At 38.8% G+C, this 17769-nt stretch overlaps 1 protein-coding gene across 1 annotated transcript in view; it reads right to left on the reverse strand.

Annotated features, from left to right (window-relative positions):
- The window catches only part of EGF (epidermal growth factor), a gene marked incomplete at its 3' end in the record, with an annotated part of 58023 nt that extends 40829 nt beyond the window's left edge, over window positions 1-17194 (reverse strand). Inside the window, exons 1-4 of the mRNA XM_082315763.1 lie at window positions 16726-17194; window positions 7814-7945; window positions 4109-4308; window positions 2936-3117 (exon numbers count right to left, since the gene is read on the reverse strand). Coding sequence (XP_082171889.1) covers window positions 2936-3117; window positions 4109-4308; window positions 7814-7945; window positions 16726-16852 — 641 coding nt within the window. The 5' untranslated portion in view covers window positions 16853-17194. The remainder of the gene's footprint in view (window positions 1-2935; window positions 3118-4108; window positions 4309-7813; window positions 7946-16725) is intronic.
- Between the last annotated feature and the right edge of the window lie 575 nt (window positions 17195-17769).

Genomic DNA, 17769 nt, shown 5'->3' on the forward strand with positions numbered 1-17769 from the left:
TAGTTGCTCCTGTATACAGAATTTTTCAGTCTTACCACAGCGCTTTCAGAACCAAAACTAACACTAAAGCAAGGGAATTCCTTAATACATACTCACCTATTTCAGGAAAGCCCCGCAGACATCTCACCTTAACTTAGTTCTATAGAGAATGGAAATAATTTTTGACAACAAAGCGTTGTCTGCTTAACAGAAACAATATTACCACTAAAGTTTTGTTACAGTTGTTTTCTTATTTTAGTAAATATGTTTCTATCAGAGACTGTATGACTCTGTTCAGGAAGCAATGAGATACTAGAAATTTCTCTCATGTAGGTCAAGCAGGAATCAGCCCAGCTTAACCACGAGGCACTATTGTCTGTCTGTCTCCTTTGTTCAGCCATGCAGTCAGAGAAGGAAACTGGAATAACCTCTCAAATCTACAGGGAACTCCCGCAAATTGGGGAAAGGCACATCTTTGAGGCAGATCCGCATTGCCCTCTGCCTCTGGGGAGGAATCTATCTCCAGAAATTCTAGTTGATCACTTAAGTGCTTAATTTAAAAATACCATTTCTATTATTGTTCTCATTTCTTTCTACCTTCCTGCTGGTTATAGCAGCCAGACTATGCTGTCATTAAATTAAGACACAGTCAAATACAGCTGCAATACTCAAAACAGTTATGCACTGGAGCTACTTATATGTCAAGTTATTCATGGATCAGAACCCAGATTTACTGATGTGACTAAGATTAACAACAGTTCTTCCAAAATAGCAAGTTATCCCCCATCCATGTATATTTTATTTTTTAATGTTTGGGTTTAGATTCTTTGCTTGTGTTTCTTATGCACAAAAATTCCAAGAAGCATCATCATTCTGCCTTGTCTTCATAAAATTGCAGAATGTATATGTTCAAAACAATGTAGCATAAAGCCAGCTTTACTGTTTATGTTAACCATTTGTTAAAGCCCCCAAAATGGATTAGATCTCACTGGCAAGGGACTATACTAAACCACTAGGAAGAATCAGTCCCTGCCTCACAGATTTTCCTCGCTGTTACATAGTCTACAGTTATCATAGGTTATTAATGTATAGGTGAAAACATGTTTCCAGAAGGATAGCCCAATTTTATGCTGCCATTTTTAAACACTTTATTAATATCTACTTGCATTTCTATTGCGCCTGTTATTTAAGAAATATCAATACTCTGGAAGTTTGGACGAATGCTAGGATTCACTTTTTACACATAAGGAAACTAAGAAACAAAGGTGATTATAGTCTCCATGCACAACTTTTGCAAATCAGTGTATGAACAGGATATGATATGAACAAACTGCAAGACAGAATAAAAATGAAGATTAGAAACCAGCTTGAGTAATTGCCAGCCTTTACTGTATTTGCCCTCTATTTCTCTTTAATCTTAATCTTTATTTTTCAGCATTTCTGAACACCTTAAAAAAAATTAAATCAATCTGACAGCAATAGTTATATTATTACTACTAAAATAATCCTTCCACTGCTAATATCTTTTGAGAAAAACTCTATTATTAGGGTATCACATTGACCTTCGTTACTTAACAGTTGCACATATTTGAAGGAAGACATTGTTAATATCAGATTTAGCTCATGTTTATGCCTGCACACGTAAACATGCTGAGGGTTTTAATTCACTTCCCATTAAAAATAGACCCCTCAGAGTTTTCATACAAGTGAATTGCCATAGGGCATAAAAATGATGCTAGCCTTCTTGGAGTCTACTTTCTTTACAGTTTCTTACTGGCTTATTGGCTTCCCTGTAAGCACATGAGTACAGCTTTTATGCATGGCAAATCACACCTAGGTGAATATACGCACTTGAGTCTCCCCAAACTTTCACATAAGTTCAGCAAATATATCCCTATAATGCCATTTGTAACATGTGTTTTGATGGCATTTGACAGTGGGTTTGAGGACTTGTGAATATTTCCAAGATTGGTAAATACTGCATTCAAAAGCAAATCAGAAAAAAAAAAAAAACATATAGGCTGATGTTCAGGCCTTTAAATCCTACCCAAATGACAAGACTCCAAAGAATACTAACAATGCTACTAGCATCAGAAGATTGGTTTATGTATAAATGTCCTAGGAAAGGACATATAAGGTGTAATATTAGAGTAGTTTCACACACTGCTGAGCAACTTTACTGCAAATCAAAAATGGCAACAAAAACATGCTTTTGCTGTACAAAACAGAAGCATCTCAAAGTCTCCTCAAGCTTTTATTTTTGCAACTTTAATGGAAGAGGTTTATGCGTAAAGAGAAATTAGCACGGAAAGACCACTGTGACAATTCATATTGATAACTCTTGAGGAGGCCAAATCTCTTACGTGAGCATGGTTGTCAGTGTAAATGGCTTGAAGCTGAAAGAAGCATCTTTATGAAGGCCAAACTACTAGTGACACAAAGTAGAAACAGTAGATTAAAAAGCAATATTCAGAGCAACTGACAAAGAGACAAGGGAAACAGGAGCAAAACTGTAAGTTTAGACCTTTTTTCAGAAAACATACCAATTTATATTCTAAGCATGCCAGGTTTGGAGAACAACAGACTCCCAGCATTTGCAGGAATCATTCCCCTTGCTGCTCCAATCCTGCTTTCTGCTGCCCTGAAACTTTGCTGTCTTTGAGAAAGGACCAGCAATGCCTCTTTTCCCTCAGCTTTCCTCACTAGCAAGATTTTCCCTGATGACCAAGAGTTATAGATTCTGCATTAGCCTTTGGTGGGCTTTTCTCACGCACTTCTCTATTTATCTCTTATATGCTTATTAATCTTTTATCCTCTTTTGTCAAAGTTCAAGGAGGTATTGAACTATAGATAACACACTGTGCACAGACTAGCCCAGCAGCCTATAAACCACAATCATAGTACTTTGCATATTTTGAGTCCATTTCAATGAAATTACTAACCTAGTTAAAATTACCTTTGCTCAGCATCAATGGTAATGCTTGTGGGACGACCAGCATCTCTTAAAAGAACTCGGCGTTTTTTCCCATTCATGTCTGTTGCTTCTATGGTTGCTTTCTGTCTATTGGCCCAGAGAATGTCTTGATTTATCCAGTCAATAGCAAATCCTGAAATGCCTTTTTCTATGTAACATAGTCTCTGCAAACAAAAAAAAAAAGTTGACAACAAGAAGCATCCTAATGATTACCCTAAACTTGACTTTGAATATAGGGAATAGAGTGCCAGACTAAAGTTTCCCATTTCATTTATTTGCCTGCTTCACTTTCTCTCAGACCTGTAGATATTTCTCTTTCTTATTCTTTAATCACTTTAATTTGATATTTGTAGTTACCCAAACCCCTTCTGAACTGAGTGATCCCCTGCAAAAGGGGAAACTGTTCTTCATGTGAAATACACTGGATTAATCTTTTAGCTACAACTTCTCGCATTTGGCACACTATGAAGCACCCCAATCTGTGCTGTTACAGATGGAAGACTTCCTAACACAATGTTGCTGGACCCTGATCCTTAAAAATCAGTGTAAAATACATCAGTGAAGACTCCACACGGGTACAGGAACACTGGCAATCTCTCTCAAACAAAAGAAGGCTCTCACAGCATTAAAGTTCAGCCACAACAGCCTGTCTGCCCTTCTTAATCAGCCAGATGCAATGAACTGCACAGCTTTTTCTGAACAAAGGATGAAGTGCTAAAAGAAGCATTTGTGCAACCATAGAAACCAATAAAAGGTTTGAGAAAAAATGAGTAGGAATTCAAGCACATTCTTCTCATACCATTTGTGCCACTTTGAGTTACAGTAATCTGGAAGACAAACTTCCATAATGCCAGAGATTAATTTAAAACTGATAGAAACATTATTGTCTTCAAAGCTTTAGTTTGTCTGAATATCCTTTCCTTCATTTTTAACTCCCCTTCATTTGATCTACAGAAAATACTAAACGTACTGTGAACACCGGTAAAATAGCCTAGACTCAGGACAATAACTATTATGACAGCAAAAACTATTTAATAAATCTGAAGTGCTAATCAATGAACAGGAAAGGCAGAATTGTATCTAAAGAGCAGGTGGTTTCCATGGAGGGTTTTATGCCCGTTAACTTGGAGAATTCCAGAGAACTGATTGCTTCACCTCTCGTTTTGTGCCATTCAGGTGAATTCTTTGAAGCAGTCGCCTTTCAGAGTCTACCCAATACACTTTTTCTTCTGCATAATGAAAATCCAGAAGCGTTGACTGACCAGTATCAGCTACCAATCTTTCATGATTGGTCCCTTCAGTGTCAATTCTAAAGATGGCATTTCCATGGCTAAAAAGTAGGAATGCTGCAGGGTCTGGTGTGGAGAAAACAAAAAGAGACCAATTAATAGATAAGCATTGCATTTTTGCTGCGTTAAGTTCTCATCGGTATTATACTAGCCAAAGAGACAGTTCAGGACCTAACCATCTCTCTCATATTTTAATGATACCTTTCCAGGCATACCACAGAAACCCAGTAAGATATAAATGTAATGGTACTTTCACATTTAATGCTGAAAGTTAGGTCAAAATCCTGAGTCATGAAACTGAGATTGCGGTGGTTGTTACCACTAATCCCAAATCCTACAGCCTAGTCAGAGTTCAGAAGAACCATTGCATGCATGCCAACAGAGGTTGGAAGAATTATGCCATGGATGCGTCTCCAAGTTGAAGACCGCTTCCAACTACTGTGCTATAGCAAGAATTTATCACAGAGAGGTGGTCTGGAGTCTCACTTTAACTATCCAAACAGGGGAACTGAAGATCCCAAGACAGGGCAAAGGAAGAAGCTAGAGAATGTGGAGGTTTCTTGTGATGCAGAGGGCTGAAGGAAACCAAAAGACCTGTACTTAAAAATCCTACAGCTCAACAGCAACAAGTCCTCCCAGACAAAAACTGTATTCATACTGAGTAAAGGATAAGAGCGTATCAGTAACTTAACATAAAATATGTTAAAATGAAAGGCATTACAGTTATGCCCCAAACTCTAGAAATCCTATTAAGGTTGAAAGTGATGAGCAAATAGGCTGGTCCAAATAGCATTAATGCAGCCTTAAAACCAGGTCATAAGTATGGAAGTACAATTAGTAGGACATAACAGTTGGGGCTGCGGATTACACTAACCCAGTTTTATCAAGTCCTCTTTGTTATTTTAGGGTATCACCATAGGGCGGGGTTAAGATTGCCCAAGGAAACTTAACTGCATTTCCAAACCACAATGGTTTTCATTTAGGCAATTTGGATATTATGGCTGTCTATCAAGTGTGTAGCAGAGGAAACCAGTCACATTTTAGTCTTCATTTTAAAAAGAAACGTTGTTTGGGGGTTTTTTTCTGATTAAAATGGGGATATACAGCCTAGTCTTTAATTTACCACTAAAACAACATTCAAAGAAGAAAGCCTGTTGTGGTGGTAATGGTGGGGATTTATAACATGGTTGCCTGAAACAACAGATCCTGGCAAACAAGTAATGCTCTAACCAAGTGACTTTGAAATGCAATTATTGATATAGATCCAACAGAATGACAGCTTTCAAGCCTGTCTGATCGCTTGTTGAATTGATCTTCCTGCAATGCAGAGTGACAGAGTGACTTCTGCAATGCAGAATGTCATCAAAGAAGCACTATCATCACTTTTCTTGCACATGTACTTTTGAAAATTAAACTGCCTTTATTGACAAGTTTTGCAACCTTTTATCTAAATATCTTTACTGTTAGCATGAAACCTGAGGATATAAACTCAACAGACATCACTTCTGCAAATTTTAGCCAGATGCTCTACCTTCATCATGGTTGTAATGTTGTTTGATTCAACCCCTTTCACAGCAAAGGAACGAGACCAATTTTGATTTCTGCAAGTGAAGAGCAAGTTAGGCAGAAAGTTCTGACAAGCACCCAAGATGTAATTTTCTTCTGTTCACAAGGAAGATGATCAACACTGTTTCTACACTAACAGACTTTTTTGTATCGCAAGTTTTCAAGCTATCACCCAGTTATAACAGCTGCTTCTAGGATTTTAGCGACTCCCTTTTTCTGCTGCTATTTGCACTGAGCAACCCCATGTGAGAATATTTAAACTATGAAGACTTGCTTTACGTAAATGGTAAATGAACGGTGAAGTGTAGCAAGGTTAATTTATCTCAGGAATTTGACAGCTGTACTGCCTGCATTTTTCCCAATTAGTTGACCAAGAACATTTATATACTTTGGTTTTGTCCTTTCCACTCTCTGAATTTCCTATCAGGCGCCCATGAATGAGAGCTGTAAATGGAACAGGGATTGAACAAATCTGACTTTGATTGCAGAGGCACCAGTCAGATTTGGGACTTAATTTTATCAGGGGTTTAATGAACAGGTAAACAACACCTGTATCAAAGAGCTTCCTGTCTTTAAAACATGAGGGCATTTCACTTGGTGTAGCCCCTACAGAAGGGTTTATACCTAGCATAAGGGTTCCTTATCCATCACAGTAGCTCCTGAACCATCACTTGCTTTCTACTGGTGCTATGAATGTTAGTAATAACGTTAAAAAAAGTTGAAGTCCTCCAATATTAAGGTAGGATTGTTCTTTGAAAGGTACCTGTGCGGATATATCAATCACTATGAGGTAACATGTTTGGTTTCACTTCTCTTCAGTTCAGAAGTGAAGAGTTTACAAAATATTTGATTAAAAAAAAAAAATTCCATTTACGGGGCTAGAGATGTTTAGGCAGGACTACAAAAAAATCCAGCCTGGGTCTTTGTAAGTCACATGTTGCTGTCAGTAACGATGATTCTAGGAGCTGCCTGAGTAATCATGTTGGTGCCAATTTGGGAGCTGCACAGAAGACTTTTGGTTATGTTCATGGTCCCAAAGGCTACATGCACAGGGACTCAAGTACATCTCCTACTTCTTGGGTCAGAAACATGCCCTGTCACATGCCATCTCTGCATTAGCCAGAGTCCCAGGCAAACATTTGTCAGAAAAAGGAAACCTGAGCTCCTGGGTCAGAAGGGGGCTGTAGCATATCCCAGACAGGAACCAAAACCAGACATTCAGGAAACCAAGGTGGAGAGGTGAGAGGTGAACTTCAGAGCGCTCCCACCTCATATTCTAGATGCAATACAGGGTTAAACCAACCAATAAAATCCAACTAGATTTTTTTCCCTGGGTAGCATCAGTTGAAGACAAAATGAAGGTTATTCAAAGGCCATAACTGTGGATATTTTCCTCTTAGAAGGGCTACAAACTTATAAAATTTAAATGCATTTTACACATTCAAAAATCAATTTATACGCTCAGGACAGAGCAAGGAAGAGAAAGAATTCACAGTAGCACTCATGTTTATTAAGAAACCAACAATGGGCCAAACCAAAAATAAGGGCTTCCTGCTTATGATTTCACAGCACTGTCCCTAGAATCTAAACACACTGGAAAGACATCAACACCAACACGCTGAAAGAGGCAAAGGCAGCAAAATCTTGTGTACTGCCATGTTTTCCTCGAAGTAGTAAGGACAGGATAAGAGAGCTTACAGTTCCGAGCACAAAGAGAGAGTATGTCTACTAAACAGGAAGTCATTGTTTACTTTTATTTGTTTATTTTCATATGTTCATTCATCTTCCTACCACCACACTTTCCATTGTTCGCCATCACTCTTCTGTGGCACCCACTTTTGGCCTTGCCACTTACCCATGCAGTAGGGCAGTTTGTCAATCAGTGAACCAGAGCACCCCAGTCGCTGTCCAGTAGGGACCAGCCGGGCGTGGTTCACTTCAAAAAATAATCCTAACTAAATCTCTAAAGCTCTTTTTTAGTCATTAAAAGAGAAAATGACCTTACCATTCACATAGCAAGATCGTTTGTCAATATCCAAAGTGTAGCCGGGCAAACAGGAGCAGATGTAGGACCCTGGAACATTGATACAGGTTTGGCCACAGGTTCCCAAACCACCTTCAAGGCATTCGTCGATATCTGAAACATGTTTTTGAACAGATCAGGAAAATTCAGCTAGCAAAAGCAGCAAAGAGCAAAGAGAAAGAATACCCTTAACATAGTTATCTGATAATAAATTGGTCACAAAATTTAATATCCCATCATTAAAAAAGGAGGGGAGGATGGCTGTATTGCTTCATGCATTGGTTTCAGAATTATTGTTTTGTCCATTGTCACATGCATACTGATTTTTTTTTTTTTTTTTTTTTTTTTTTTCAGAAAACTGTCCAGGGAAATTAGCATTCTCCCTAGTGTCTGAGCACTCTGGTCTCTGATTGCTCAAACACAGGGAGCAGACTTGTCTCGTACTCCATTTCTGTGATTTGCATTATCATTTGCTATACAAATGCTGCCTGCAGCTGCTTCCAAAGTAATAATTTTGCCAACAAATTAACAAACTTCGCAAAACAGCACAGCAACAAACAGACTGCCACAGCACTGAGTTCCACATTGAGCTCATTTTAGTTTGAGTCAACTCTCAAAAATACATACAAAACACTAAAACCCCCACTATATTCTGACAGCAACAAGCCCAAACCAAGGCAACAAGCAAACTAATCAGAAACTTGGCTTTTAACTGGTAGATTAGGCTAGAGCCTTTAGGAAATAAAAGATATTTCATGTATTTGTGGTGTTTTATCATGACTTGAGGCAGTAACTATTAATTAAGTCCTAAATTAAGGACTTTACTTTTCAAAAAAAGGTCACCACTGAGGAGCATGTTTTACACTAAGGGAGAAAGAAATTAACCCCTTTGGCAGTACCATGGATGACTGTCTCAGAAAATGCAAGTAAACTTCAGTTCCTACTGAAAGCAAATGCATCTGATAGTAACCTCCCAAGGTGCTTGACATCTGGCAGTACCATACCCTGGCATATTTCTTGTATAACCACTGTGAGGGTTGCTCTAAGAAGCAGCTTTTTCCCTGCCCAAGATCTATTTGATGTCAGTGGCTTTTGTTCTGGCTTTTATCATCTGACTTTGCACATGCAGGGAAAAAGGAATCAACACAAATTATTTTAGAGACACATTTGATTAAGTCACTAAAGAACATCGATTCATAAACAAAACTACATATATGTATTGAGTTATTCCAAGTATAGCTCACAACAATTTTTTTTTTTCTGTATTCCCGATCAAGAATTTAGGGCAATGGAAGAAGAGCTTCTCCTTGGATAACTTATCTTAGATGATCATGGGAATCAAGTGCAAATTATCACAGTGCTTCAGGAGGTCTGTGAGTGTTAGGTGAGGATTCCTCTTGTTCAAAGAAGGTCAGAAATGGCACCTCATGACAACTACAAGGAACTACAACTTAACCAACTCACACCAGCACTTTGAAAGAATTTCTCTCTCTCAGTAACCTAGGGATAGCTAAGCAACCAGATCTCCGATATCCCATGGGTCTGGGAAACTGTCTCCTTTAACTGCTTTAAAAATGTGCTGCAGAAGTGTTTAGGGGTTTCTTCTGTGTTAGGTATCAAAGTTATTCAAAAAGAATGTCAATGCTTTACAGCCACGTAACATGTCTATACAGATCAGGGAATGTTTCCATATTGTTTTCAGAGTTTTCCCACAACGTTATGTTCCATACAGCAGATGAATAAATTTGACAACGTATGAAATGTAATCAGAGCACATGCAACTGATTTCTGTTGAACAGATTACGAAGGTAAAGCAGAAGTATTTTCAGCATCTTAATTCCACAAAGCACACTAATTCTAACCCACAATCTTCTTCAAACAATCAGCTTTCAGGAGCATATTTTCCCACACGTACTAGGGATGTACATGCCATTCTCCACAGCATTAAAGGAGTAACTCCTCCAAATCCCCTCTAGAAAGGTTTGACTGGCTTAGAAGTTTGTTAATGGGCTACAGAAACCAAGAGCTCCAGGTTGCCAGTTTAAAACTAGCTACTCCTGCCTAACACTGCCAGGAGTCACTAAAACTAAAGGGCTCTTAACCCATACGGGAGGGCTTTGGTGACCTCAGCTCATTGTCACAGCTGCTGTCAGTATTAGCAGAGACGGGAAGGAGTCTGCAGGCACGAACGCTGTTTGTATCTCTCCCTGATGCACTGGTTTTCAAATGGAGTAACTGGCTGACTAAGCCAGATGGTTAATCCGATCTAGTCACCAGTACAAAAGCAGGTGCAAGAGTCTGTTGATAAAGGCTATAACGCAGTTCATGTTAGTCAATATATTTCTATGACAGTAGTGGCTTGTTAAATAAACCTGATGTTATTTCTCTAAGGAAATCACAAGTATGGGTGATAAAGGCAACAGTGTAGATGTAAGATTGCTAAAGACAGAGGTCATTTGACTAAGCAATGTGAAACACTGATGAAAGAACTATTATTCAGTCACAATAAAGAGCACATTAAATAAGAATAAGAAAGATAGGCCTGACCTACAGATTGTATCTAGAAGACTGCTTACTCTGAAAAGGACTTGTGTTCATACTGAACAGAAAGTTGACCTCTTAGCTTGTTACTGGGCAAGAAAATTCAAATCACAACACATATAAACACAGGAGAAATGAATGACAGTGGGAAAATAATTTTACTTCTGTATATAGCAGTGGTCAGACTATATTGGCATGCTGTTTCTATTTCTCAGATATAGGTTGTTAAAGGAGAAGAAAGGCTGAAGAAAGGCTATAGTGGAAGAATAACCACGCAATAAAAGACAAGGGGTGCAGCGGCGACAGGCGGCTCGGCCACTGGAGAATGCCCCTTCCAGCAGTAAACAGGAAGCGCCAACAGACACAGTGCTATTGTAAAACACGCCGCAGCGCTGTGAACATTCAGCTTTTACGGCGCTAACAATGGGAGAGGGTCCTATGCTTAACGTGCTCTCTCCTTTGCTTAAAGTAGAAAAAAAAACCACAAAACAACAACAAAAAAGGCTGTTTCTTAATGTTTAGGAGAACTCGATCATAAAACCACCCATCAGGCGTAACCAGCAGTGCCTTCACCTGCACTCTTAGTGCCAAAGCAAAGTGCAGAGTTGCATCCTGCTGTAGCTGTTTTACGTGTCCTGGCAACCACATCCCCCAGTGGGAACTTTACCCTGTGAAAGAAATCGGCTTAGTGAACACAAAAGCTGTCTGCAGTGCCCTGACAGCCAGCCCTGAAAGGAAGAATGAGGTTCTGCTCAGTTCTCAAAGGCTTCTTTATGCAAAAAATGCCTTGAGAATCAGCAAAAACGATGAATCATGTCATCATGATGTTGGCAGCTCTCAATGACTTTGCATACAAATATGCTACTTTATTGAGAGTCCTGAGAAATGCTCTGATTGCAGAAGGTGAAGCATTAGTATGCCTGGCAGGGATACAGAGAAACCACAGTGAGCCAGAACTTGTGTTTTATTATGGTCCCAAATACATACATTATATACATAAAATATACATGTGCAGATACACACACTCAAATAACCTCACTCAAATTTGGTTCCTGTGGAGTTGGACTGGGGATTAATTCAATCCGCTATATCTAGCCACCACCATAATCTTTTCAACAAGGTTGAACATGAAATTTCATCTGGGTTACAAAGAAGTCAGCCCATCCCTTTTACCTATTTTGTTAAAAGCATACAGCTTACAGCATACAGCTCAAAGAACAGAAGATAGCCAGAAATGGAAAAAGATGCTCCATCTATCAGCAGGTCACAATAAAATAGATGAGGCACAGCTCAGTATCTTCTCTCTCTAATTTTAAATGAGGTTTAAAGTACAACCTGATCACTCACAATTTTTGAGAGGATAGAGGCTGTGAAGTGCTCAAATACTATGTGAATATAGAATATCACATTGTAGAAATACAATGTGAATACAACAAGGTGGTTATCAACTCCTGGACTCTTCCAGTCCAGAGCCACAGCGGGGATCATATCAGAGATATGACAGCAAAAGCAATCGTGATTTAATCAAATATAAAGTAGAATCAAATTTAGAATTGAAATAAAATTCAGAAACCACTTGTAGACATCTTGAAGAGAAATAGCAAAAAAGATCTCAAGGGACTACAATATCTTTAGTTTTCTACCTTTCTGGACTCAGATCTCAAGGGTTTGGGCACTAGAATGGAAAAAAAATATATTTTGATTTTGTCTTTGAAATAAATTCTATGTGTAAATTAGTAACCACAAAATGGACCTCTACTTCCCGGATCATGCAACTTTCAACATACTGTTATTGGCTTGCCTTTCAAAGATGAAGTTCTTGAGGCTATCATCTGGCCCTCTTTGAAAGGCATCAGCAAATACTGTCATCCAGCTCCCTTTAAAATCAGATTTCAAATTAGATACTAGAAAGTAGTCGGTTTTGTTTAAAACAGAACACAAAATTAATACCTGCTATTTTCCACCGAGCAAAACAATGATGAGTCTTGCAGTATTAGCCATTGGTTCTGGAGTCTGCCCCTTAGCCCTCTTCAGGATTAAGCTTCATGTGATGCGTGACGCCATTTCTGTCATTTCTTGTAACGTATTCGCCTCCTTCCTATTTTGATCTAAGTTTTTACAGCTAAAGCTAGTATTTGTCCACAATCAGCTGGATCCAATTTCCAGAGAATTCAATGGGAATCTTCGTGTGAATTGGTCTGTGGGTTCAGACACATGTTCAAGAATTCCTGACTACTATTTGGTAACAATGTTTTCAAGCATCTTTCCCCAAGGCAGTATAATACGAAGTGAGCTAGCTGGAAGACAGCTACTGAAAACAAGGCAACAAGCACGCCTTGATTGCAGCTCTTCTGAAATACAGAGGGATACAGTGGGGTCTCAACAGGTTTATCCCTATGTCATGACAGGGGTAGACAACACAGTTTCCCATTTCATTGGCTCTTACTGCTCCTTATGCGATGCTTGCAAAGAAAGGATAGCTGTGAATTAGTAAGGTTCTGGCATTTCATATTTCTCAGAATACAACGTAAGAAGTTCTTACAGTGTGTCTTCAGAAGGCTGTATGCAGAAAAGTGAAGCCAGGATTTAGCTAATTAAGGTGAATTTAAATATGTAATACAAAGAGCAATAACTTAATATTCTGCATCACCAGTGCTCCATGGCAGGAGAGTGGTGAACAGTAAAAAAGAAAAGAGGAAAGCTTGAGACACAGAAAGAAGCATTTGACCAAAAGAGCTGACCTAGATAGCTGCAGTTGTCACCTTCAATTGCAGGCTGTAGCTCTGTAGGAATGTGCAGCATGTTAGCCCTGAAGAAGTGACAAGGTCTGATCAGTTAATGTCAGAAGTTAGTAGAGATGTGCAGAATTTAAGAGCCTACAATTAGGTAAAACTTCAATAATATGCGTTGCATTTTGCCTTCTTCAAAACCTTTTTTACAATATTCTGTTTGTTTGTTTGTTTTAAATAACTATCTTCCTTCACTTTTAAAACTTACAAAGTGAGTATTCAAAGTCAGTCCTGAAGCCAAAGTACACCTCGAGTCTTGCAATATCCACAACATAATATATTTACCTAGGATAGCCCAAGACTAACAGGCACTAGTATCTAGTCTAAAATTGATAATGCAAGGGGCTGCTCTAGGGGTTTCTTCAGATAAACAGTGCCATGTGGGAAACTTTTTGGTCTCAAGGGGGGAAAGCATCTATATACCATGAGAGGATAAAAAATAGTCTTGTTAAAGCAGTACTTCAGGAGGGCACAGGCAACTGATTCCAACAGGCATAAGGCCCATCCCCTGGTGTACCATGTATGCTTACATGGTTTAGTATGTTAAAATCAAAGCTCTCCCAGGACCAACTATGCACATGTTTTTATCCTGTAGGAATAATATCTCCTGTGTAGCCCAGACCATTCTTCTTTAGAGGTAGAAGGTTCTATATTTTCACTGGTGTCTAAGAAAGATGAGTTATTTAAAGGTAACTGAGTCCCCAGACCTGACATCAGCTTAATTAATAAATGATTAAATCAAGATGGCAATGCCAAAAATTGCAGAAATGCTTCCAATTCTACCATAACTTGCCGATAAATTGATATGTTCGTTCACCAGACCAGCCTCATTCTGACCTCATGATCTGTTCTCCCATACTTTCGCTCTTCTTATAAACCTTGCTGTTGTGGGACACACAGCCCCTCTGAAAGGCCTCTCCTCTCTTGGCATACCAAGTCAGGATTCAAATAATCTCTCTTAAAATAACTGTATAAAATTATGTGAGACATTTAGGGTTAGATTTCATTATCCTTCCACAGGATGAGAAGGTCTTTGATCTTTGAATATCCCTAGAAATAAAAGGAACTAATTAAGAAGTGAGCTATTTAGCAATGTAAGAAGAGCACGACCTAGACCTTCATCTGTAGTGGCAGTATGGAAAACAAATCTAGAAAAGCCTACACGCTTTCCAGTAAGTGTTGCTTGTAACAGTTCACTAACAGAGAGCAGACACCTTCTCAATTCAGGGTAGTCCTTACGGCTGGCAGGATGCCACCACGGTCACAGACGATAAAGAACATTTTACAATTGGTATATTTATTACAGCTCACCAAGAACGGCCGCCAAGCCACAGTTCAGCTTGCTGTCATTGTTCACAGCTCAGTGGTATGAGTCATGTCTCCCACTCACCACTTTTATCCCCGCCATTACCTTCAAAGCCTGCCTCCAGCTTCCTACCAGTTGCTTCCACTGCACCCTCTATCTCACATACTTAATGAACTAGAATATCATACATCCGGTCTTCTGGTCAGAACATGACTTGTGTATCCAGCACACAGAGGAAAGAACAGGGGAAATTCATTCCACCAAAGCATCCTTCAGTCTTACATTTCATGTCAAAATTTCACCTTTGCTTAATTCCCTGTAATCCAGTGGTCTCTAATTAAAAATTTACCCTAGCACATCTCATGTTTCATTTATTCTATGTTATGTGGAATTGCTCAGAGTATGTCATAGTAACGTTAGCTCTTACGCAAAAGACTTCTGTTACTATTTCCTCCAGCGTTTGCTCAGCTACCAGCCATTCTGTTTTGATGCTTTACCTAGAGTTCCCCCATTCATACAGCAGCTGAATATACCTAATTTTCAACAGAAAAGACATAATGCAGGGCAGGTTACGTCTCCATTAATGGAAGAGCAATGTACGTCAATGTGCAAAATATGTCAACTGAAATAAAAGATACATCTTTGCAGGCTTTTGAATGTCAATATTTAGAGTGCATTTTGACTCATTAAACAATAGCAAAGCAATTGACTTCATGTCAGTAGGATTCTCCTGTTATATGCGAGCTCTTAATTGGGCAACCCAGTAATGTAGAAGTCATAACTAATGTACATCCTAATTAGCTTGTAGAAGATATGTACATATTAGGAAATAGTGTGGACCTATAGGAGAGGCTGTGTAAACTGCAACAGTTGCTGAGGATATGACATACACACTGCATATATTTCAGGTTGAGGCTATGGAGAACCAGGTCTAGCCTGGCCCCATGGACTGAATGGCTATCAACAGCGGAGAGGATAGATGCTCTCCTTACAAGAACACCTTCTGGTTTAGGTTGGCCTAAAGGGAGTCCAGTTTGTGGACTTTGAGAGTGCTCCACAATGTGAAGAGAAGCATAGTAAGAGGTGGCAGTATGGAGATTCATTTCAGAAATATGCTTCTCATTTGTATTCAAGCATCAGTACACAAGCACCCTACATGTGTTTGGCTCTCAGATAAACCTTCAGTCAGGTTTATCATTTGTACACAAAAAATGCCTAGCTCCTTCTCTTTCAATAGAAGAGCATTTAACATGCATACTTGTATTTTCTGCTTACAAGATGGTATTTCTTGGCAGAATGCACAGAAGAGGCACCTGTTATTAAATCACTGGAATCATGTCAAGAACTGAGTCAGAGCCTCTGAAGCCCAAGCAAGCTAAAGCAAAAGCATTAACTCCAAGTATTAGGTCTGTGCTTGAATCCTTACAGAGCGTTTCCTCATGTCCTTACTGCAAAGCCCATGACTTCATTGGATCTGGCTTTCTAAAAAAATTGGACTTAGGTAGCAGGGTAGGGAGAAGGATTGTGTCATTCTTTGTCTTACACTTTGTAAAAAATAGGAACCCACATTTTACATGTTCCAAACCACTGGAGGTGATTATACCAATATTAGTGTCATACATTTCACCCAGACTTTAGTACTACAGTATCAAACACACTTGCAATTCATGTATTGTATGAGACGTCTTATTAAATATAAGCACACGTATCCACATGCACCAATAAATATAGAAAGAGTAGTTTTTAAAGTTATCTAGCCCACATCTAAGTATATGCTAATATATAATCATTAAAGTAATCTTTCCATATGCGTATAGAAATACAAAAATACCTCTATACACAAATTTTACATATACAGAAGCATGAATATGTGCATGCATCTGTATGCATGCAGTATACATGCATTCAGTATGCATTCAGTACATGTGCAAGCACATGTACTGAAAATACAGAGACACTAAAGCTATGGCAAGGAATTTTGGTAACTAGGGAACAGTTTAGATCTCTTAATGATCATATCAAAGTTTATCCTGCTTTCTGACAGTTAAACTGACAGACAAGCGACTGATTTCTGAAAAACAAACTAAATAAAATGAGTTCTGTTCATTATGAGAAGCAAAAGATATCGAGAAGCTGATTTATCAATTCTGCCAGTACAACACACAAGCAATCTGTAAAAAAACTCTTTGAAAATTATAAAGCTTGATTAAGAGAATACAAATGCAATTTTCTTAATCTGTGAATGGTCAGCAACTTACCTATACAAGCAGAATTTTCAGTCTTTAATCTGTATCCATTAGGACAGTTCCAGTGCTGCAGAGCTGAGAGGCTGACAAAACCAATTTTAAAAACCACTGGCAAAAAAGCAACAAAGAAGAGAAACATAATCTTGAGGGTTTTTTGAGCTGTCACTAGAAAAAAACTAGCTTGTATTCAGTCATATCCAGGACAAGATGAGCATGTGTAATCCCAAAAGGTTTCTGCAATCTTCCACTTTACACTCAGACATCTTATCACAATACCAAGTTTTATCTTTGCCTTGCTTTTCTTGTCACTTTAGCCCTTACTGTGTCTGACTACAACCTTGAAGAAATTCCTGGGAGATTTCCCCACACACGTCGGGGGTTTTTCTCTCTCTGTCTTTCGTTTCTTTTTTTTTTTTTCTTTTTTGGAAGCCAAGTATGAAATGCCTAACACTCTTGCCACAAATTTAACCCGGCTTAAAAGCAATGCTCGCAAGGATCACTGCAAATTTCCTCACAACAAGCAAAGCTGCTGTTTAAATCTTAAAAAGCAGCAAATTTGGAACTGTTCAGCACAGCCCTCAGAGGAGTACAGGGAGCGAGATCTCCAGGTACCGTCCTTCTCCAAAACGCAGTTGCTTTTTACATACAAATTTGGACGGACTCCTCTTTTCTTTTTAAAGCTCTGCTTGCCCCACCTCTTCTCTTTTTAGTACCACTTGAGTGAACCCTGTGTTTGCAAATAGTAATGTGGTCAGTTCCTTACTACAGGGAACTGAGCCAGAATGCAGATACCCAGCCACCGTAATAAATACAGTCTATTTAGAAAAGCAGCCCCTCCTGCTTGAGAAGTACCTGCGGCATGCCAGCTAAGTTTTGTTTCTCAGAGATTGTAGGCAGGTTTATACCATGCCTGGGCAATCATGATTAGTTGCATTCATTTTAATATTGTCATGTGTTTTACTGCCAGAAACAAACTTTGTCATCAAAATGTTTCATGCAAAAAGGGGGAAAAAAAATTCCTCTGGCTTCTCTGATATATTTCAACTGGAAATGCAA

This window comes from Platalea leucorodia, assembly GCF_965183815.1.
Source record: "Platalea leucorodia genome assembly, chromosome: 6".
Lineage (NCBI taxonomy): Eukaryota > Metazoa > Chordata > Aves > Pelecaniformes > Threskiornithidae > Platalea > Platalea leucorodia.